General features: G+C 44.8%; 2 protein-coding genes and 1 pseudogene across 2 annotated transcripts in view; 2 read left to right on the top strand and 1 right to left on the bottom strand.

Annotated features, from left to right (window-relative positions):
* LOC131481031 (histone H2B type 1-C/E/F/G/I) overlaps positions 1-24,316 on the top strand; it is a 160,688-nt gene that overhangs the window by 26,667 nt on the left and 109,705 nt on the right. The gene's annotated exons all lie outside the window — the stretch shown is intronic.
* On the top strand, positions 14,601-15,888 carry LOC101520137 (dnaJ homolog subfamily C member 2-like; annotated as a pseudogene).
* On the bottom strand, positions 23,165-24,112 carry LOC101528907 (putative olfactory receptor 1F12P). The gene has a single exon (XM_004596528.4). The coding sequence runs from the start codon at positions 24,104-24,106 to the stop codon at positions 23,165-23,167; it is 942 nt and encodes a 313-aa protein (XP_004596585.2). The 5' UTR covers positions 24,107-24,112.

Raw genomic sequence — 24,316 nt, 5'->3', positions numbered from 1 at the left:
AGGAGGGCCCGTGTGGACCAGAACCCCGGAAGCCAGGGACTCAGGAAGCTGATGTCTCCTCTGACAGCCTCCTGGATTCCATCGGCTGAGCTCGCCAGGAAAGCTGAAGGGCAAGGGTCATGGTGTATGGGTCAAGGATCTTGGGTCACCAGCCATGCAGAGGGCAGTCTGCAGGAGCAAAAATTGCTCAGACTCAGCCAGTTCCACCAAGGGCGTGAATAATGACTTAACTGTCTTCCTTGCCAGAGAGTTAAACAGAAACCAAAGAACTCACAAAAGGGGTAATGATGAATGTGTGACTCAAACAAGGCTAGAGGCACTCCTGGATCTCTGAAATTAAAATCTAAAAAATTTAAAAAGGGATGAGAACAGGTGGAGAGCTGAGGGTGTGTGGGCATCACCCCGGTGCTTTCCCTGACTGCTCCTCTCTACCTTGCGTGGCAGCCTCACGGCAGTATCAGAGGTCCCTGCACTGGGAGACCCAGCTGGGGGAAAAAAGCTGCAGAGGGCAAGGGGAGTGGCCCACACTCCAGTGAGTCTGTTCTGATTACCTGGCACCAGTTCCTCTTCTCTTGCAGCCTCGGGAAATACCGTTTTCTCCACACCTTCTCAGAGGCCGGAGGGAGGCAGAAGTTGCCCTCCAGCTGCAGACCATCTGGGAGGGAACCCAAACAACACAAAGGGCCCCCTCCACTACCCCACCCCCAGCTCTTGCTTGAGTCCCAGCCACTCCTGGGAACCGGAAGTCAATTGCTGATGGACAGTGAAGGACAACTGGTGACTGGGGGACGTTTCCTCCCTCACAGGGAAGAGTCTTCAGTCTGATGCCTGGATCGCATCAAAGTTTGGAAGCAGGAGGGTAAACACAGAGGAGGGTCAAGGAGTGAAATCTCCAGTGTGTCTCTCTGTTCGACATTATACCTTGTTCCCACAGATTGCATGCATAGGAAGTATAACGTGGCATCAAGAAGTTTGGGAGCAAGAGAATTAAACATACCAACAATATCTCTCAATATAGCCTCCGCTAAGTTCAAGACACTTTTGTTAGGAAGTAATAGTAGTTATGTAGTCCACCCCGAACATAACTGAGAGTGCTGGGTGTTCAGCCATACGGATGCAGTAACTTTGATATTATGAATGGAGAGATATGGGAGACTTTCAAAGAATGTTTTGTATTAGGAAGCAAGAAGAAGCCATGAAGAGCCACATCTGGTCTCACAAGTGGATTCATTATGAAATATGAGTTTTCACATGGAAGCTGTCAAAATTTCCCTTTTATGATGAGCGAAATGAGCAGGAACCTTGTGTTGGTGCAAGAGAGGTGCCCTTGGCTGACTTTCTCAAACTCCCTCTCCTGATGACCAGATGCAATTATTTTTTTCGCCCTTCAGAAACTCAACCAGTAGCCTGTGGCATGACCAGGCTGCTCAGCTTTAACTTCAGGCTACTTCCACACCTTGGTAGCCAATGCTTTGGTTGTGGTTGGTTCTCAGGGTCATACCTTTCAAGCCATGTTTCCAATTATTGGAAAAAATGCTTCAGGATCTTGGCCCTCTTATTAAAATTTTCCTTTGGCAGCTCCGTTCTTATCTGCCACTGATCTGGGTAAACAGTTTTGACACCTGCCAGTCAGTCTTCCTCAGCCAGACTGTGAAACAGATCAACTTTTTCCTCACAAATTGGTATGGATGGATGGCCACTGTGGCCTTCACCTTCAACATGATCTAGTTCCTTAGTGGTAGAAAGATCCACCACTGTTCCTTACTTAGCCTTCTGGAAAGATCTACCACCATTTCTTAGCCTTCTGGAAAGATCTACTACTGCTCCTTGGCCTTCTAGAAAGTACCACATCCCTTCTCTAGGACCTCTTCTTGTTGGAAAACATAACTAGTATTCATCTGAACAGCTAAAGTAGTTAAGAGGATGCTTGCACCCAACCTTCTCAATGTCACTGAACAGAATTTGACAATAAGCCTCAGACGTCTTGAGCTGAGGGCTGATGTCAGGAATAGGCTAACCGCCTTTCAAGGAAAGTGTTTATATTCCCTTCACAGCAGATTTTACGTTAAATCTGTGCTAATTTCATATGTTGTCATTGTAAAGAATGAATCGGCTGGGTCTGCTTAGATAAGGCAAAAATCTTCCAGATAATAGTGAAAGGTTCATGATTTTTTAGTTGTCTTTGAGGTAATGAATGTTTATCATGGGGAAAAAAAATGGTGCAGGAAGCCTGGTTGCTCACTCCACACTGTGATAGGTGTGCCAGGCAGGCTTGATCTAACTCTCCAACCTTCCCATGATTACCCAGCCAGCAGTATATCTGAGGGTGCTGAAAACCTTTGTGGATCCTCACAGAGTTGTCAACAGGCTTAGGAATTTTCCTCCTGGCAAAAATATTTTGTGGACTTCATAACGGGGTCATTACAAGTGAAACTTATAGTGGAATGCAGATATAGATGTAATATCTTTGGACAGTAATGATGACAGTTTCCTCGTTAGAAATCAATGCTAAAAAATACCGTGTCATTGCTCTTAGATGACAATGGGGCCACACAGCCTGAGACTCTGCTTTCTGATACCAAGATTGAGTTTTGCTGAGATTACTGTTTCACTCACCAAAAATATCCCAACAATCCTCGGGGGAGTTTTTTGTTCTTAATGTAACTTTCATAAAGGAAGCGAAAGAAATGTGTAAATTGAAACGTAGTTAACTCAGGTGTTTCTCCACACTGGGTGTGGATTTCGATTGCATTCTAAGCAAATTGACTGTGTTCTGCATTTTTTTACATTTTCTGTGGTGGTGTTTGTGCTGGGAGATCTATGCCACTACAACACACATTGACATTGACTTTCTGTCTGGAGAAAAAAAAGCCATTGAACAAGAGACTGAAGTACACATTTGGTGTTCCCAAGCGTAGCAAGTCATTTCTTTACCCCTTGAGTCTGCAACTCTTTTTTTCCCCCACAAGGTACCTTTCTTGTATTTTTTTTTTTCTGGTTGACAAATCGGTTTGTTTTTCTTTTTAACTTTTTCCTTTTTTTATTTTATTTTTGACAATCTTTACATGGTTAATTAGGGTAAACAGGTTCAAGGGCTACAGGAAAGTGGGTAAAACTATCATGACAAATTGGTTTTAAAATCGGTTTTAAAGTAGTGTTCCATGTTAGTTTTTATTGCAACAAACCCAAAAAAGGCAAGTCACACAGGAGGAGAATAAAGAGGTCCTTATTTTAGGTAGAAAGGTGGCCTTGGGGAAGAGAGAGGAAGAGAGAGTTCTTTAGTTTAGATCAAGGGTTTTATTAATTAGCAGAGAGACAGACAGAGGTAGAGTCTGAAGGGCTGTGGGAGACAGCCCAGGACCACTTCCACCTGACTGAGTAACCATGTAAGAGAAATGCCCTTCTCCCCACCCCAAGGTGTACAGAACTGGACTTTAACACGTTTTAGGTGTGGGGATGGGGAAAGGTGGCAGCCCCACAGTTTGCGCGTGCTTGCGGCTGTGACATGTCATCACGGTGGGTGTGGATCTTCTGTGCAGACTTGGCATTTGAAACATATCTGGATGGGCATTTCTACTTGACCTTGGCAAAGATAACATTAAGGTCAGGGAAGCTTTCTTTTGTTGTTTGTGGCCAGAGGGAGGCAGAAAGGAGAGATAGCACTGGTTCTCAGTTTGCTGCTTGTTTTAAAATTGCCAGGTGTTCTTGGCTTTTGATAAGCTCTCTTGTCCTCTGGTGCAGTCAGCTGCTTCAGGAGTTACTTTTGCTTGGCCCAACATTGAAGCCTTTTTGTTTTATGGTATTGGTTGGAAGAGGACTGTCGGGCGGAGGGTTAGGGTAGAATGTTAGTGAGTAGAGGATTGTATTGGCCTAGGAAGAGTTGGCTTAAAGATTGTCCAGTGAGACCTTAAGAAACAGGGTATAAAAAGAAGAAATGAAGTGGTATATATAGTTGTGGCAAATAATAACTCTCTTGATCCTATAGGGTGTGTACATTTTAGTAGAGATATATGACGTGGAGGTAGTCTGGTCTGCTTCTAGTCCTGTGCTCCCTCACATATGACTTGGCCCCACCTGTCGCTGCTGTGTGGATCTGATCTCCTGCTGACATTAAGTGCGGCACTCTGCCCAGCACACAGACCAGCTTCATCTGTGTCTCTTCTAATCGGTCCTTTCAAACGCAACAGGTCCAATGTATGCACACCCACTTCTTGAAGTTTACCCTTCTGCCACGCCACCATCTTCCCAGATGCAAATTTGCCCCATAATCATCTTTCCATTACAGCTATGTCCTGGCACAGGTTGAATGAGCCTCCAAGCCGTCAAGGATATTGGGCCGAAGAATAAGTAGGTAGGTGATGTTCAAGGCCTTTGCCAACACCTAGATTCTATGAGTGTGGGGATTTGTGATCTGCAGGATTAGGCTGTTGTCATGGCTTCACTGATAGGTCTAAGAAGTCTTCCACTCTTGTTCTTCTTCCAAAACCCCATTAATGACCACCTCCCAGCGAGGATTCTAGCACATGTGGAATTACCAGTAGTATTGTGTTTGAAGCTGAAAATTTAAATTATATGGGAAAGCTACCAGCCCTTTTTGCACCTGTGAAGTTTATGGAAGTATTTATTCTGCAAAGAGGGAGCCTTTAGTAGTTACTCTGCTGGTTTCCTCTTTCTTCTTGTCTAGATCTTCACCACTCTCGCTGCTCCTCCTATACAACATCTGAAGGGTCCATGGGCCACTCACTATTTCATTCTCATTGTTGTGCTTTAACATGGTCAAGGAGATAGGCAGTGAGGAGCAGCCGACATCACAGCCCCTGCCCAACTGTCACCCGGAAGCAATGCCAGGCAAGGAGGCTCCTGATTTCCCTGTGATGACCTGTAGCTAACTGTAGGATCATTCTAGTGATCATGGCTGACATTCCTACTCCATGATACACCCTGATGCCACGATATTTTGGAGGCATCCAAGAACGAGCAAGGCAAAGGGAGGTACTCGATCACACCCAAACTCTGCCAATGTTCAACTAACCTCCCCCACAGACAACAGGGTCTATCACCCTGCACGGTCCTCTCTTGAGCATGCTTACACTCCCTGTAGAGTGTGTATCTTCACTTTGCAGGCCCATAAATCTTGCTTCTCTGCTGCCTGTGACCTACTTTGCATCCTTGAAGTCCTTCTTGCGTCAGAGATTTGGCCATCTAAATCGACCTAGCCAACCATAGGTCATAGTGCTGAATACACTTGGCACTGTTTAACTTTTTTCAGGTATATTGATTCTCCAGCACTGTGCAAGGTTGAAGCAACGCTGTGAAAAAGCACCTTTTTTTTTTTTTTTTTTTTTTTTTTTGCATTACCCAAAGTGCTCGTTCCCAGACTTATCTAGTACCGTGGCTTTTTAGATGAGCATCAAAAGACAAAAACTATCTTTTGCCCTTGTGGTGGAGGCATTCACCCAGTTAGCTAATTTTATTCATTCATTTGCTGATTCACAGAACAGATGTTGAGTTTTCACTGTTTGACTCATGATCTATGAAATTAATCCATAAACCTCTTATCATTTAATCAGGAAGATCAAGAAGAAAGTTGTTTGATCCTGTGTGTCTATTGGGCAGAGGGGATCTCTCTAGAGATAAAACAGAAACTACTAATTCTTTCTATAGGAACTGCATTAACTTTATGGGAGTGTCCCAGGCACTTTGGCTGCATCTTGCAAGATGACGTCTTTCAAAGGAGGATTTTTGTAAAGATGGCAGCATTGGCAAAGGCATCAACTGCAGAACAGGTGGTACCTTCTGGTATGTGTGAGCATACCACCTAGGGATGGAGACAATGAAAGACAAGCATGGGGAGGGTGGCAGGGCAGCTCCTGTGCGGCATGCTAGAGCTTACAATTTAGACTGTGAGCAAAAGGGAGCTTCAGGGCAGACTCATTCGACTGAAGCAAGGATAATGGGATGGCATGACTGTGCGGTAGGGAGGCTCTCGCCAAGATGTACGTGAAGGAAGAAAAACAGGCACCAAGGGAGAATCTAAAGTCAGTTTTGGATGAGCTGCAAATGCTCAGGCACTTACATGCAGGGATGGCTGGTGATTCAGGAAAAAGACCTGGGTTCAGGATTCCCTTAGACTGAGAGTACAAGGTGGATGAAATGCTGGGAGAGGGCAAGCCATATAGAGGAAATATGATGCCTGAGAAGAGAAGGGAAGGGATAGGAACAAAGAGGCAAGGCAAGGAAGGAAGCGAAACAAGGAAAGATCTATGGCAGAAATGGAATGATGGCATGTAGTTGGAGAAGAGATATCATAAGGAAGAATGATCAGAGTGGGAGAAATGAAGGGCATGGCACGGCTGATAGTAACCCAGTATATTTAAGGGAAGGCAGGTTTATAGAGAGAAGCAGCGAAAAAGAAAGAGATCTTCTTTCCAATGGCTCAGTCCCCAAGTAGTTACAATGGCTGGAGCTGAGCCAATCTTAAACCAGGGCCAGGACCTTCTTCTAGGTCTCCCACATGGGACCCAAGGATTTGAATCATCCTATGCTGCTTTCCCAGGCTGTGAGCAGAGAGCTGCATCAGAAGCGAAGCTGCTGGGACACTGTTGGGTGCTCAGATCGGATGCTAGCACTGCAAGTACAGGACTAGCCTATATGCCACTCTATGCCAGCACTTAATGGAGATTTTTTCAAAATGTAAATCTATCGATTTTGCAGATGGAGAAAACTGACCAAGTTACATCGGTGGGTTGGTGAGGTATTTAGGACCAAGAGAGAATGGTGTCCCTGAGCCCTATTTCTTCTTTATCTTGTATCTTCTTGCCACCATGAGGGTAGAACAACTGAACCATGTGAGGGAGGGGTCCCAGGAAACACACTGCAGAGCAGATAAGCCCAAATAACAGGGCTGTGATGTCAAGGTGTCACAAGAGTTGTTGGCAGCTGGGATTTGGCTTGCTCAGTCTGTGCGTCCAAAACTTCATTGCTACCACCAGACCCAACCTCATCCAGAACACAGCTGATGGAAGGCCCCGCTTCCAGGAACCGAACCATCTAAGGTCCATTGCCTTGGACCTGTGCAAAGTGGGCTTGTCTGAGAATACTGTGGGTGCAATATAACTCTCCCTAATCATGTTCAGTTATCAGCCTGAAGAGAAACAAAAAGAGCAATTGGGAAGTGGAGCAATAGCAAACAATTTCCCCCCACAAGGGCTTGCTTTGAAAAGGAAGATGCATACTGCAATAAAATGGTGCTATAGAAGGCTGTGGGTGCTGGGGTGGGGGTAGAGAAGCCAGGGTCCAGAGAAGACTGTGTTTTGCTTGCTTGTTTTTTTTTTTTTTTTAAAGTATTGGCAGGAAAAGAAAGGAAGAAGTTCTTATTGTCCCCCAAAACAGAAGGCTGTAGAAATTAGAAATCTATCTCTCTGCATCACTGTGTTGTAGCTAAGAGGGTTGTGATGCTCTCAGAGGAGTGTGGGATATGGAGCAGCCACTTGTGCATAAACAACCCTTGTGGACTGCTGTATTTATCAGGAAGGTTTGTCTTCATTTGGAGGTGAGAATGCCCCCAAATGAGATGGAATTCCCATTGGCTTTGGAGTACCCCATCCAGTTCTCTCCACCCCATCCTGATCCTCTCCCGGTTCCTTCTCCCGGCTGCCCTTGAGGGAGCTGCTGCGATCTGGAGCTGCCTCCCGGAGCTCACATGCCATGATCCAGCAGGGCACACGGAGAAGTCTAGAACAGAGGCGGTCGGTTCTGCTTGGCCAATGTAGAGTGGGTGTGGCTTTGCTTTGACATCTATAGATTTCTACAAATGCACAAGTAAGTAGTGCATGACCTTTTTTCCTAGCGAGATATCCAGATGATCTAAAGTGTAAATTGGCTGACCTGAATATGTCGCTTCTTTTCTGCATTAGGCCTCCTCTTCACGTGTAATTACTGTCCACAGGCCTCTGTTGTTAGGTTGCGCTCTGGTCATTTATATCTTTGTACTTAGGATTTGCATACATTTCTTTCTCTTGGTTGGCACCTGGATATTTAAAACACATGGGCTCACACTCTGTGTTGTTTTTAGTAAAACCTCTTTTCATGGAATTACATGTCAGAAATACTTCTGTGTCAGTTTTAGAGAAATGTCTCCAGTTTTAAACTGTGTTTTAAGGAAATGATGCTACTAAATAACCCAATTTAATTGTCACATGTTGTACACATATATTAAATTAAAGCGCACATAAGTACAATTAAAATATTATTTAAAAGGTAAGCCTTGGGCCTGGCGCAATGGCCTAGCGGCTAAAGTCTTCAGCTTTAAAGAGCCGGGATCTCATATGGGCGCCGGTTCTAATCACGGCAGCTCCACTTCCCATCCAGCTCCATGCTTGTGGCCTGGGAAAGCAGTTGAGGACAGCCAAAGCCTTGGGACCCTGCACCCACGTGGGAGACCTGGACGAAGTTCCTGGATTCTGGCTTCGGATCATCCGTGACAGTCACTTGGGGAGTGAATCATCAGATGGAAGATCTTTCTGTCTCTCCTCCTCTCTGTATATCTGACTTTACAATTAAAACAAATCTTTAAGAAAAAGTTTCTGCCAAACAACATGTATGAAAAAATAAAAATAAAAGATGAGCCTTTAAAAAAAAAGAAGGCAGGAATTTACGTTGTTAACACCTTGATTTAGGGCTTAAGTCCTTCTGAGATGAAAAACTAAGGGAGAAAGGAAAGAAAGAAAATAGAAAGGAATGAAAGAAATAAAATAAGAAGGAAGGAGAGAAAGAAAACAGGAAGGAAGGAAAGAGGAGAAGATATAACCATAATACCCTTCAATTATTTCCAAATGTTCATATCATGGAATAATTAGGACAAACGAAGTCAATGTTTATGTTTTGAGATGAAATCAAACTTCCTGTTTTCCTCCCTCCCACTTTCCCTTTCTTTTCCTTCTCTTCTCCTTCCTTCCTTCCTCCTCTTATCTTTCATTTCTTTTCTTTGCTATTACAAATAAAAATACATGAATTATTATTGTGGAAGTAGCTATGTGAACATGCGTGAATATAGTTTATACCCTGGAAATAGGCTATATCAAAAGGTACTTGAATAAATAGAGCCAAATTATCCTCTCTTCCCCTCCAAAAGTGATAACAATTCACCTTTCCACAACATATACGCATGTTATGGAAAATACTTTCCTCATTCTGTTTCTAAACAGGAGTTTTAATATTTTAAGTATTTAGCGGGCTGGTGCTGTAAGCAGGCTAAGCCTTTGCCTGCCATTCGAACATCCCATGTGGATGCTGGTTCATGTCCCAGTGGTTCCACTTTAGATCCAGCTCCCCGCTCACAGCTTGGGAAAGCAGCAGAGGATGGGCCAAGTCCTCAGATCCCTGCACTCCATGGTTAGGGTTCAAGTGTCATTTGGAGTCCTATTTCACTATGAGTGGGGGGGGGTGTGTCTCTGGATGACATGGTAATTCTATATTTAGCTTCTAGAAAAAGAAAAACAGGAAAAAAAGCCAAACTAATTTAAAGAAGCTCAGCAATTTAATATTTATTTTATCAATACATGAACTTTTGAATTTCTTACTTCCTAGCCAATATGTGCTCATTTCTTTATTATTATTATATTTTTAGCATAACCATTTCAGGGTGTTTAGACATATCTGCTGAAGCCTCGGAGAGAAGGGAGTAGACCAAGAAGCTGTAACTGCCCATGGCAGAAGCCGGGCCTGGCAGGTGACAGTAGGCCTCTTCTGTACTGTCCTCACAGGAGGTTATCACTATTACAGAAACAAACAAACAAACAAAACAGCCAGGAAGCCCCTCCCATTGGACCCTTCCTCCCCTAGGCTGGGATGCTTCACTGCTACAGAGCAGAGTCAGAAAGACACCTTCCAGCAGCTGGCTCCAGCCATCTAATTGCCTCCCATCTTGGCCACCGGGTCCCACCTGCCAGATGTGCCAAGCCAGTATGACCTGGAGCTGGGAAGAATTCAAGCTTCAAACCATTAGTAACAGAGCCTTAGCTAGAGGCCTTTCTCTCTCTCTCTCTCTCTCTGTATATGGGATGAGGGAGGATGGATAAGGTGGTAAACATGAGCAGGTGAGGCCAAATATAATCAAGCTGATATGCTTTTATACTAAGGTTTTTGAGCTTGGGTGCATGTTAACTCAGAGGTATTCAAGATACAGGGAAGGTGGTTGGTGGTGATGTGGTTGTGGGGGTGTGGAATGAGGAGGGGGTAGGAGAGGTGTCTCTCTCCCCACCCCTGAGAACTCATTTTCACAGTTACGTGAATTCTGCCAGTCCTTGATTGGGCATTTTATATCTGGGTGCCATAGCTGGGCTCAGCGCAGTAGCCTAGCGGTTAAAGTTCAGGTACAATAGCCAGGTCCTCTCAACCTCACTCAGCATCCAGATTGAGCATCTCAGAGCTCCGCCATGTCCCCGGAGCCGGTCGTCACCCTTTGAACTTGCCATCTGACTTCACCTTTGGTGCTGCCCCTCCTAACACCTGATGGTGCCTCTGAAGTCAGACTGTTGGGGTGTGTAAGTTCTAACACAGAACCTTCAACTTGAAACCTGTTTGCAGCTCCCCATTTCATTCAAGAAATAAAGCCAAGGCCTTAAAATAGCCCACAGACCCGTTTGTAACACTGAACACTCTCACTGTCATCCCTCGCTCATTCTGCTGCACCCCAACGGGCAATTTTCTCTTCTGGAGTATCCCAGGCACGTTCTTGTCTAGAACTAGGATTCTCGTTGTTTCCTCTCCCCCGAGAAGTCCCTAATTTCCTTCACCTGTTTCTTCTAAGACCTAGCTCCTCAGTGAGATCTTTCACGCCCCCTCCCATTCACTTTCTGACATGAAATTCGTGATTCGCTACATTGACTGTCTCCTATGCTAGAGCAATAATATCTTCAGAGTCATGATTCTTGTCTGTTTCGTTCACTGCTGCATCCGCACATCCAGAACAAGGCTTATCATGGAATGTTTCTCAAATGAGTGATATTTAGGTTATCTCCTTTTGTGAGAAATGATAGTGTTTGGGTTCTTCTTGAATATGCATGAGTTTGTCTCAGAAGAATTCCTGGATGGAGGATATATGGATGTTCAGGTTTGTAACGTGATAGTAAATCGTTTTCCAAAGTGGCTGTCTAATTTATACTTAGCATAATCTGTTTACTAATTGATTCGACAGATTTCTGAATCTTAGAGAATGCCTCTTAATGTTTACTGATACTGTGTTTCCTATGAAAAACCTGTTTTTTATCTTTGCTGATTTTTCTGTTGAGATCCTAAAGCTTAAGCTGGTCTTCAATGTTGTAAAATCTTCTACCAGTTTATAGTACTTTATGAGAGTGAAGAGGAGTTCCTAATTTGAATATGGCTAAATTTGTCAGTATGTTCTTTTAGACTTAGTACTTCATGGTCTTGTTTTAAGAAATCCCTCCCTATGGGCCCGGCGGCGTAGCCTAGCGGCTAAAGTCCTCGCCTTGAACGCGCCCTGGGATCCCATATGGGTGCCGGTTCTAATCCCGGCAGCTCCACTTCCCATCAAGCTCCCTGCTTGTGGCCTGGGAAAGCAGTTGAGGACGGCCCAAAGCTTTGGGACCCTGCACCCGCGTGGGAGACCGGGAAGAGGTTCCTGGTTCCTGGCTTCGGATCGGCGCAGCACCAGCCGTTGCACTCACTTGGGGAATGAATCATCGGACGGAACATCTTCCTCTCTGTCTGTCCTCCTTTCTGTATATCTGACTTTGTAATAATAATAAATAAATCTTAAAAAAAAAAAAGAAATTCCTCCCTAATCACAGGACAGGAATATATACATGGTACCAAAGGTTTTAAAGTTTAGCTTTTGAAATAAATTCGAAGTCAGCATATATATTTTTTTTTTTTTGGAAACTGCTTTATTTTGACAATCTTTACATAGCTGATTAGGGCACAAATGGTCAGGCACTACAGGAAAGTGGGTAAGTATATTTACTTTTATTCTATACTGTATGGGGCATGGTCATGCAAGTTGACTAATTTCCCCCATTAGACTAAGTTCTCCCACAGTTGATCATTTGGAATCCATGTTTATCTCCCTGGTGCGTGGTAGTTGGTGTGTAGGCAGAGTTTTAGTGCATATGCCTCAGAGTTAGTGCACATGTGGTACCTTGGCTGTGTATGTCCTAATGTACAGTACGTGACCTCACTTCTGTTCCCTGTAACCATGTCTGGTGCTGCTGAGCGTTTATAGCATGACAGCACTGTGGCAAGTACTGCATGTGCAATACTAATCGAATGATCTTAAAGACATTCTCAGGGAAGTGCTACTACATTTAACAGGTTAACATACTAAAACTACCACAGCTACTAAGTCACACACTGTGATGTATTTGGTGCATGAGTTTCTGGAAATATTGGTAAGATAAATAATTCCAGAGAACTGTGTGACTTGGCTTCACAATGCTTACCTCAGTTCATAATTATGCATGATTAGTATGTTATTTGAATGGTCTGTATTTCCTATCAGATGCCATGTGTTGGGGTAGACCGAATTTCTTTTGCTCTGATTTCTATCACTAACCATATGACTTTGTCGCATTTATTACATGCTTACATGTGAAAAAGTTATGCAAAATAACCATAAAGAATCACATGCCAAGTGGTAATCCGTAGAGTAGATGTGCCACAGTTTCTTCATGCACTCCTCTTTCGGTGGGTGTCTGGGTTGTTTCCGTGTCTTTGCTATTGTGGATTGTGCTACTGTAAAATGCTACCACAGTTTACTTTTTCATATGCACATTTCATTTTCTTCGGATAAATTCCCAGAAGTGGAATAGCTGGGTCATATGGTAAGTCAATTTTCAATTGTCTTGACAGTCTCTTCACTGACTTCCGTAGTGACTGCATTAGCCTATACCCCACCAACAATGAAGGAGGTACCTTTTTCTCCACATCCACGCTAGCAGGTATTATTAGTACAGTTCTGAATATAGGCCAGTCTCATTGCAGTTATGTGAAATCTCAATGTAGTTTTTATCTGTATATCCCTGATAGTTAGGGAACCTGAGCATTTTTTAATAAGTCTATTAGCCGTTGGAGTTTGGCCATTAAAAAGAACAAATTTTTACCATTTGCAACAAAATGGTTCCAACTAGAGAACATTATGCTCAATGATAAAAGCCAATCCCAAAAGGACAAATATGTTCTCTCTGCTATAAGGCAGCCTTCATGCAAAATACAAGCTCGATAAATAAGGAAACATGCATGTACATATGTTCATCTAGAGGAACTGAATAACAGAGACTATCATACCGAGAAGGGACAGTGCAGTAGAGTGTGCATCTCTGTTCCTGAATAAAAGATGGACTCTCAGGGAAACTGCTAAGTGTATCTTGGCAACAGGATGCTGGACGTTCTACCACTGTCTGTACCTACAATGTTAGGATACCGCTTAAATAGCAGAATGATGGACCTGTGACTGTTGCTGAAGGATGATGCTGTTCTAATAATACAGGGCAAAACACTTGGGGCGAGGATAATTGGGGAAGGTGAGAGGGGAAATCCCGGAGCCTGTGAAACCATATCATGAAAAATAAAAATTAAAAAAAAAAGAAGTATTGAACAAATAAAACAAAGATATTATAAGCCATTTTGAATATATGTCTTTGTTTTTCTTAAACAACTATTAGTGAAGTTGAAAAAAGTAACTCTAAAAGATGTCTATAACCTTTGTGAGTGGCCAGAACTGTGCACGAAAGGCCTTAGCTATTCCCTTTTTGAGAGGATTGCTATAGAAACCAGCCTCTTGAGTCCTGATTCATGAATGTGTCTCTCAGTTCTATATCTTGAAGAAACGTTACACATCTACATGAAGCTGGAGTCTGGAGCTTCCTTGTAGAATAACAGATTGTGAAATCACAGTAATCCTAAGCAAATGACCAGGAATCTTTATGCTCTGTAGTCACTATGGCAACCATTCTCATGCTCCCACCTTCCTCTAAGCTGATCTGAGGACTCTGGGAGTGAACAGTTATCGAGAGGATGGGTTAGGATATGGAGGTGGGATTCTATTCAACTGAAGCTGGTATCTTCAGTTCGTTCCTGTGTTGTGGTAAGGTGGAGCATGTAATGACCCCCTGTAACAAGACTGAATCCTGAGCCCGAACGAGGAAGAATGAGTATAAGAATGAAAGAGTTTACTAGGACATCTTACCAGATGCCAGACCAAGGCATACGGATGATCTGAGTTTACAAACTGCTGTTGTGAGATTTTATTTTTTCTGTACGGGACAGGGGACACAAGATTTTATGCCGTTACAAATCAATAACTAGCCAGGAGAGGAATTTGTGTTACAACATTCCTTTGGCTGTGCTTCAGGAAGTTAGCTTCTCAGGCAGCCTTTTGGGCTTCCCAGCCTTATCAAACCAGGCTTGTGAAGGCACTCAAACCCTGTGGTTGAAGAATGGTGGCAATTGGTTACCAGTCGTCTCCATGCCTCAGTTGTCACAGAGCCTGGGTACAAGGCTTGGGCAGAGGAGGTGGGGTAGGTAGAACTGTTTGTGACGCTAAGCACCCTCCTCCAGGGAGCATGGGCTACTGCGTCATCATGTTGCTTCTACAGAGGGCCGCGGAGGACCTGGGCGCTGCCATCAGCCACGTTCTGATCTCTGCCTCAACACTGTCAAGTTGCAGTGTTGGGGAAGATGGGTTGAAGCTTTTGTTAAGAGGAGGTACAGACATGCTTTTGCTTCTTTTCAGGAACTGAAGGGTAAGAGTTACCAGAAGAGTCAGAAGATGAAGAAATGCAATTAGAAGAGTTTTCCATGCTGAAATCCCCAAGACCCCCAAAGACTGGAAGAACCAAGATCTTTACATAGTTCTTGTTCTTGGCCAGGTCATATACAGAAACAGATCAGAGCAGTGCATAAAGCAATGGTTTTGAAATATCACCCAAACTGGAAAGCAGCCGGTAAACCAATGAAAAAGCTGAGCATGACTTCTTCACTTGCATAGCTCAAGCTTATGGAATATTATCTGAGCCAGAGCAAATTCGAGCATTTAATAGTGCAGATCCTACTTCCGCTAATTCTGTTCCTTCTAAGAGTGAAACAACAGACAATTTATTTGAAATATTTTCCCCAGTGTTTGAAAGGAATTCCAGACAGTGAAAAAAAGTCTTGGTGACATAAATTTCTTATATGAAGATGTGGATACCTTTGATTATTTCTGATATAATTTTGCTTCTTGTAGAGAATTCTCTTGTTGAGAAGAACAAAACCAAAAGGCAGAATGTCATGACCAGAGAGATGGATGGAAAAACAGAACAGAACCACCAGGGCACAAAGAGGAAATGCACAAACTACAAACACTAGTTGACGATGCATAAAACTGTGATCCAGGGCTAAAAAGGCATAAGGAAGCAGAAAAAGCTATGAAAGAAGCAGAAATCACAGAAGTAAAACGAAAGGAGCAAGAAGTCAAGAGAAAAAAAATAGAGAAAGCTGAATTAGAAGCTGCTCGGTTAGCTAAGGAGAAAGAAGAATTAGACAGCAATCATTATTGAGAAAGGAGGAAAAGATGTTCAGGAAAAAAAAAAGTCACTAAAAAGGAAAGGCAAAATCTTCGAAACTCAGGCAAGACCTGGAATCACTCTTCTGTTAATGAGGTGAAATGCTTTACATTGCTGGAAGAAGTGGAGAACTTATGCCGCTTGTCTGCAAAGGAAGTAGGAAAAAGTAGCTCGGATAAAGAGAATAAGTGAGCTAATTAACAAAGAGGAAGAAGCTAAGGCTCGGATTTCACCGTTAAGAATACAGAGGTGGACGTGTAGGAGAGGATCTACAGTTATCAAAGCAGTGAACCTCCTCCTCCCTGCCAGATCAAAGCCAGGGTGAAGCATCATTGCAGACGACTTGAACATACATTCTCCTGGAATCAAAGAACTGCCAAAGACATGATTGACAAAGCAGAGTCTCCAAACATCTGACCTTCTTCTAAAAGATGACATAACTGAAACAGCTTTTAATAGATTTAAACAAGAGTGTGGAGTAGTGCCTCAGGCAGGCAAGGCAGCACATTCAGAACGGTTCGAAGGTCCAGGTGTAGATTTTACCTGTTGGACAACAACAAGCTCTGGAGATGTACCTGGTAAATACACCTGAAATATGGGGAAAATAGCGGCAGCAATCTGTGGCAGGACAAAGCAAGGAGTACATGAAGCGGTGTGAGGAAGTTAAGATGCTGGAGGTGAAGCAGGCTGCTGAACACCAAGAGCTGAATGCAAGCAGAGCCAAGAAATTTCGACAATATTTGCTGTGTGTGCATTTTTATAATGAAACCTAAAATACTATATTACAAAAAAATAAGCAAAAAGAATGACTCCAGGTAGACTGGCAGATGGTTGACATTATCTGAGTGAGGGTGTAGCAACAAGACTCAAACAGTCACTACAGCTTGCTGTCACACCTCATAACAACACCTGTATTACTGGTTATTATCTTTGAACTCTGGCACTGTTAACTCTCTGAGCCAAGAACTGGCCCCGACTGGGCCTTCCTCGCTTCTCCTTTCAACTGGAATGATTGTAGCATTGCCAGTCTTTCCTATGCTCTTGCTCACTCTTTCTTAGGGGGTCTCCTTGGTTATTCTTCATGAATTACTTTTGAAAGATCATCTTCACCAGATATTAGTTATCTTGGTCTATGCCTCTTTTATTTTCTGGTTACTGTGCATGTCCACAATCTTAAGTTGCCTTCTTACCCATATTCTCATCTGTCATTTTGCAAAAAAAATTTTTTAAATACAGCTGTGCCATGAGAGCAAAAGAAAACAACCTAATGAGAACTTCCTGGGTTAAGAAGAGCTGCAGGGTCAAGAGAACTTGAGCTGGGTCTGGAACATGGGTGAGTTTCATGTAGGACTGGTAGGGCTAGTCACAGCATGGGAGGAATATTTGTTGGTAGGAAGACACATGGGGTGTGTGAGTCAATGTGCAAATCAACCTGAGTGTGCATTTCTCACCCTAATGTTTTGTCTTCACACACATTTTATGATCACATTCAATTCATTGCTTAGGTTGGCTTTATTCTCTGGTGTGAAAGGCAGGATACATGTCTTACTTACATTTACGTTAGTCTTTGTGCAGCTCCACAAATAATTGACAGCCACCATTCTAACACTTAAAAATCTGTAGTTGATGCTGCCCACATGCAAAGGAGTCCACACCTATGTGGAAAGCATAACTTGTTTTGGAGATCACATCTAATTTAAAGGACCCACAACGATACTCAGAGCCCTGAGGAGCTGCATTCCCATGTACCACAGAACCCGCATTTCAAGTCACACCACCGAAACTGTCTTTAACTTGGTAAAAATCTGTTTGATAATGTCATGTCATCTACCAGTTGGTGGGAAGAGAGAGAAAAAGGGAAGAAGAGGACTGAATTCTCAAAAGAGACAGTGCATCACCCTCAGAGGTCTCCAGTGAGACCTTAGCCACCACATACATGAGAGAACCACCTTACCTTACCACCTTACCAGCTGACCAAACTCACTGGCACTGAGCACCGGGCATAGCAGCTGCCCTGTCATGCTGCCTGATATGAACCCGGCGCTCCTGGGCTGCTCCACTTCTGATCTGGTTCCCTGCTAATGCACCTGGGAAATCATCAGAGGATGGCTCTAGGTCTTGGGCTCCTGCACACAAATGGGAGACCCAAAAGAAGCTGCTGGTTCCAGCTTCTGGCTGTTGCAGCCATATGAGGAGTAAAAAATGGATAGAGAATAATGTCACACAAGAGAAAAATTGAATTGCCATGTAACAAAAGACTCAAAATGGTTAGAAGTTCTCTCTCTCTCTCTCTCTCTCTCTCTTTCTCTCTCTCTCTCTCTCTGTGTGCTTCTCTTTCCTTCTGTAACTCTTCCTTTCAAATAGTAAATAAATAAATAAATTTTTGTAAGTGCAGTTAAGAAGCCACTATTATTCTCACCTGCTCCTGTCCACTTGAGGAAGACAGTCTGGGATATGTTGCACCTTGTACTTAGTGTGCGCTCATTAATCTGGACCAAGTGTGGTATCACAAAGATACATTTAAATCGATGTGTTTGTTTATTTTAAAGGCAGAGTTAGAGAAAGAGAGAGTGAGAGAGAGAGAGAGTGAGGAGAGAGAGAGATCGATCTGCTATGCACTGACTCACTTCCAAATGATTGCAATGATCAAGGCTTGATCAGGCTGTGGCCAGGAGCCTGGAACTCCATCTAGTCTCTTAATTGGGTCCATGTGCCCATGGATTTGGGGCATCTACTACTGCTTTCTCAGGTGCATTAGCACAGAGCTGGATCAAAAGCATGGAAACAACCCCAACATTCATCAACAGATGTGTGGAGAAAGGAACTGGTAGCACTACTCCGTGGAATACTACATAGCCATATAAAGAATGAAATCTTGCCATTTGCCAAAAAAAAAAGTTCCCAAGTGGAGACCGTTCTGCTTAGGGAGATAAGTCAGTCTCAACAGGATGTGTATCATATGTTCTCTTTGCTATAAGACAACTTCAGTCAAAGTACAAAACATATAGGCAACCAAGTATATACATCTATTCTCATAGATGAACTGTAGAGTAGAACTAAAATACCAATAAAGATATGATGCAGTACACATCTCTGTTCCTAAATAAATGTAAGACTGCCAATGACAATACTAAATATACCTTGGCATTATGATACCATATTTTCTACCTTTGTCAATATCCACAATATCATGATACACTTAAATAGCAGAAAGTCAAACTTGCGACTGTTTTTTTTTTGTTGTTGTTTTTTAAAGATTGGCAGGGAAGTCTCATCTGATCACAGCCCTTCTGCATTTTTTTAAAGATTTATTTATTTTATTATTACAAAATCAGATATACAGAGAGGAGGAGAGACAGAGAGGAAGATCTTCCATCCGATGATTCACTCCCCAAGTGAGCCGCAATGGGCCGGTACGCGCCGATCCGAAGCCGGGAACCAGGAACCTCCTTTGGGTCTCCCACGCGGGTGCAGGGTCCCAATGCATTGGGCCATCCTCCACAAGCAGGGAGCTGGATGGGAAGTGGAGTTGCCGGGATTAGAACCGGAGCCCATATGGGATCCCGGGGCATTCAAGGCGAGGACTTTAGCCGCTAGGCCACGCCGCCGGGCCCCAAACTTGCAACTGTTACTAAAGGACTATTCTATGGTGATAATATGGGAGCAAACAGTGGGGTTGGAAAACAGGGAAGGAGATCTGGGAGAGGGATGGAGGGAGGAATCCCTTTAGTTACAAAAGTACATCACAAAAAACAATAATAAAAGTAGCCATGAAGATTAATAAGGGGAGAACATTCAACATAATATCTAAGTGAATGCTATGCGCAAGTACACCAAAAGCTTTGTGGTAAAATGGAATTGAAACATATTTACTTCAGGACAAAGAATTTTTGGAGTTCTGTGCACAGATTTTTCATAAATATGCATTTCTTTGAATAATTTGAAAATCTATTGCATGTGCTAACTATAGAACAGCACCATAGTCATGAAAAAACAAATAATCTCAGAGGTACGGGTGTTTGAATCTCCCAGACAGGTGGCTGGGAGAATTCGTGGCTTCCTGCTAGGCCTTCTAGCTCTCTTCCACTGCTGCCAGGTGGTGGGCGAATCCTGAGCTTGTGGGTAGCCAGAGCGACAATGGAGCTGGGCTTTGACCGCTGGGCAACCGCAGGCGAGTTCCGGGGTCTTGGGCCTCTGGAATTAGTGCCTGAGGATAACATCTATGGATAAGGCCACAGTATGTGTAGGTGAGGAATGAATCCATAGGGACACTTGAAAACAGGGCCACTGTACTTGCAGGTAAGTGAAGCGACTGAGACCTGGTGCTTTGGAGGGGGAGAGACTGGAAGATCTGCATGGGTCAGACTGATGCACACGGAAGTCCTAAATAAGGTTTGTTAGCATGCATCATTGCTGACCACCACATACCAGTCCACACGAAAGCTAAGGGTAGGAGCCTGTCTAACAAGACTAGATTCTAGTACCTGACTGAATGTTGGAACATGGAACAGGTCACAGTTGGCAGGGCCATGACTCTAATGAGCATGCAAAAGAACCAGATTTAAGGGTAGTTACTGTGGGGAATATGTGGGCTAAACCCTGTGGAAATGCAAGTCTCTTTGGTTAGTTCAAGGACTAGGGTGGTGATGGGCTGAGCTAAGTGTGACCATGGAACCTGCCAACACTCATGGTACAGGGAACAACAGTCTGGGCAGGTCCAGGCTGCAACCTTTCATGTGCTTCCTAAAAGAGGTTGTAGCATTGGCTGGGACACAACATTCACCAGCTCATACTAGGCAAAGATGGAGGAGCAGACTATGTTGGGCAAGGGCCTAACACCCGCTGACATGAGTGAGAGCTAGGTCTGGGAGTAGCCTGAGTGGGGAAAAACCTGGAAAACTGCCCTACTGGCTCATAGCTCCTGCAGGTGAGCACATGCTCCAGGTGTGGGAGTAGGGCAGGCTTGGCAAGGTGGCTCCAACTGCTGATTAATGTGTGAGTAGGTTTGAAAGGGGGAAGACTTGGCAGGGCCAAGCAAACCTTAGCCCACTGGCAATGCAGGAACCAGGCTGGAGCACAGGTCATACTACCAGGTTTCATGAAACTGAGCAGGGCCAGCTTCCAGCTTCTTCCAGTGAGCGTTAGGACTGGGGATGGGCCTGGTCAGGTCAGGCTGCAGCATTTGAAGGCAAAGGCCAAGATAGGTGAGGGACTATGCCAATCTAGTCAGTGCAACCACTGGCACATGCACGATCTATGACTGGGAACATGCCTGATTGGGGAGCAAAGGGGATGCCCTGGCTGGGTTGTGGTTCCCACTGGTGAGTACAAAGCCAGAACGGGAGCTGGTGTCTAGTCTGGCCATAGCTGCAGTGTCCCTCTGCACAAAAGAAGGCTGGGTCTAGGGTGTGCCAGACTGTGCTAGACTCTAAAACTCACTGGTGCTCGTGAGAACCAGGGTAGGTGTGGGACAGGCTAGGTTAGGTCTCTGCCCCTACTTAGTCATGTGTGAACTGTGTTTTGGTGTGGATCAGGCTTGTCTGGGCTGAAACACCCAACAGTAAGAACCAGAATGAGTGAAAGCCAGTCAGGAAATTCACTGTTTCTGCCAGGACAGGAGGTGGTCTAAGTAGAGATGGTCCATAGTATAAGTGTGTAGAAGAAAACAGTCATGGAAAATATGGATCCACTGGTGGGCAAGAATCTAGCACTGGGAGAGGTTCTGATGGAGGAGCTTGTGAAAGTCCTCTGTCGGGTTACAGTCCCTACAGGTGAGCACAAGAACCATGATAGGGAGCAGTCCAGAACAGGCCAGGTCACCATACCCACTGGCATACATTTGGTGCAGATTGGAGGTGAAACAAGCTAGGCCAGTTTATCTCACCCGCTGAAAAGTCTGAGAGCCAGAATGGAGTGTAGGTTGGGTTGGGGTGGATCGTATCACAGTTCACACTAGGGCCAGTACTAGAAATCCTGATGGGCGGGGCTAGGCTGTAGCCCCCACTAGCATGCATCGAAATTGAGGGTGGGCAGGATGCAGCCAGGCTACAGAACCCACTGGCAAATGTCAAAGAGAGGTGGGCCATGCCACACTGGGCCACAGCACTCAGCCAGCACACGTGAGACCCAGGAGGGGAGGGTGTAAAGCCAATAGGGAGACTGTGAAAGGCTCTCCTGCTGGACCACAATTCCCACTAAAGAACATGAGTTGGAATGGGGGCAGACCAGGCCAGGCAGGGCTACAACACCTATTGGCCTCATGTGAGCTGAATTAGGGGAAAGTTGGACTGGGTTAACCGTTCCTACTGATGCATGCATAAGTCAGAGTGAGGGTGGGTTTGTTGGGTTTTGCCACAGCATCAGCTGGCAGATGCTGGCACTGGAGGCAAACTCTGTCTAGCTAAATGGCAGAATCACCTGGAGTTTCAAGATCCAGGAATGGGAGTGTACCCAGTATGAACTGTGGGCAACTTCCTCTTGGGTTGCCACTCTGACTGGTAAGTATAAGAACCAGGACTGGGCAGGCATGGTCAGATAGAGAATGGTATCCACCAGCAGGGTTGTGGGCTGGATTGTGGGGCTGGTTGGGTTGAACGAGGCTCTAATGCCCATTGACATGTATGAGAGCTGAATGGGACGTGGGACAGACTGGACCAGCTGTACATATTGGCAAGCATGGTAACCAGGACAAGGGGTAGGCCTGGTGGGGGTTACTGTGGGTCGCTCTGACTAGGCTGCAGCTCCTACTAGGGTCTGTGAGGGATGAGTGTGTGGTGGACAAGATCAGACAGGACTGCAACACCCTTTGGTTCTTGTAAAAGATAGGGGAGGAAACAGAACTGACACAGCAATTGCAACTACCGCCATGTGTAAGCGATTGGGACAAGTGACTGTGCTGGACTCAGTGCTGGTGAGCACACACAGAATCAGGTCTGGGATCACCTCAGATGAAGTTTCTGTGGGGATTCCCCCAACTGAATTGCTGGACTTAGAACCCCAACCACAGAGAGAATTGCAGGTTCCATGGTCTGATCATGGAGCTGCATGTGTCAGAGCTGGGCCTCCTTAGTGGCATAGATGGAGCAGGGGACAGCATATCCAGGTGCACATGGAGGATATGGCAGTACATTGGAGTCTGTGGAGGATACCTGGTACCATAACAGGATGGAGGACAGAACAAATGGATCAGCTATCCCAGCCAAGTGTTGGCAGTAAGTCTCCTGGGCAAACAGAGACTATAAGGTGCACTATGTCAATCAGTGGATTCTCTAGAGATTTCATTGTGCTTGGAGTCGCGAGATCAGCAGTGATTCAAAACAGTTGCACTATAGAAATCTCAAGAGCAGGACCCTCAGAGGATGCCCCATATCAGGAATCTTGCTGATTTCATATTTTAATTGTGACTTTGGGGACTTTGTAGATAGATATCTGTCTATATCAATATTATCTTAGGAAGTTAAACCTCATCCCTAGAGTGTTTACCAAGCTAGAACAGTGACAAGATTAGTTAGGTATCTAAGAGCAGCTTGCAATTATGATGATACTGAAAATGGCTATCTCACTGGGATTTGCCTCCTGTTGAACTCCTCTCATCTAGTTCCCTATTGTTGGGAGATTTTGTTCAGGCCTAGGATCTTCCTCAAAGCCCCCTTCAGTTCATTGTTTCTTAGACTATAAACGAAGGGATTCAACACAGGGACCAGGATCATGAAAATGACTGCTGTGACTGAGCTCTCTTCATTTGAGTGGCTGGGAGAGGAGCACATGTAGATCCCTGTGATTGCTCCGTAGAAGAGGATGACCAAACAAAGATGAGATCCGCAGGTGGAGAACGCTTTGAGCTTTCCATGGGCAGAAGGGATTTTCATCACAGCAAAGATAATGAGACTATAGGATGCCAGAATGCACACAGAAGGGACCACAAAGATCAGCCCCACCGCAGCCAGCACCATCCACTGATTCACACTGGTGTCAGAGCAGGAGAGAAGCAGGAGAGCATTGACATCGCAGAAGAAATGGTGGATGACATTGTCAGAGCAGAAGTGCAGCTGGGCCATCAGGAGCGTGTGCAAGAGAGGGTTCAGGGTAGCAGCAACCCAAGGCAGAGCCACTAGAGAGGCACAGAGGTGCCGGGTCATCCTGGAGGCATAATGCAGAGGGTGGCAGATGGCCACATAGCGGTCATACGCCATCACTGTGAGCAGGAAAGTGTCCATGTTGGCAAACATCATACAGAAATACATCTGAGCCAGGCAGCCTGCATAGGAGATGGACTGGGTCTGGGTTTCAATGTTGAAGAGCATCTTGGGGACAGTGGCAGAAGGCAGACAAAGGTCTACCAGCGACAGATTGGCCAGGAAGAAATACATGGGCGTTTGAAGACGGGGGTCTGAGAGGATGGCCAGCAGGATGAGAGAGTTTCCAAAGAGTCCCAAGACATACACAAACAGGAAGAACACAAAGAGAAGCCCCTGGTGCTCTGGCAGACTCGAAAAGCCCAGGAGGAGAAATTCCAAAACGGTGGTTTGGTTTTTGCTATCCATCACTTGGATGTATCTGCGTGCAGACCCAGAGAAAGATTTTAGCCTTTACAAAACATTGCCTTCACTCAGTATCCCCCCCGCCCCCACAGATCATCCTCCATCCTCATCGGTGCCCTCTCTCAATTTTGACTTAGCCCTGCGCAGCTCTCCTAGGTCTTCACTGCACCCCAGGTCTCCGTGGGAGCTGGATGCCTCACCCCTTGGTGGGTA

The sequence above is a fragment of the Ochotona princeps genome, chromosome 1 (genome assembly GCF_030435755.1).
Source record: "Ochotona princeps isolate mOchPri1 chromosome 1, mOchPri1.hap1, whole genome shotgun sequence".
Taxonomy (NCBI): domain Eukaryota; kingdom Metazoa; phylum Chordata; class Mammalia; order Lagomorpha; family Ochotonidae; genus Ochotona; species Ochotona princeps.
This window is presented reverse-complemented; position numbering and strand designations above follow the sequence as displayed.

Bases quoted from the DNA above. Each gene is read 5' to 3' on its own strand.
- LOC101528907 (XM_004596528.4), bottom strand. From the start codon at position 24,106: ATGGATAGCAAAAACCAAACCACCGTTTTGGAATTTCTCCTCCTGGGC.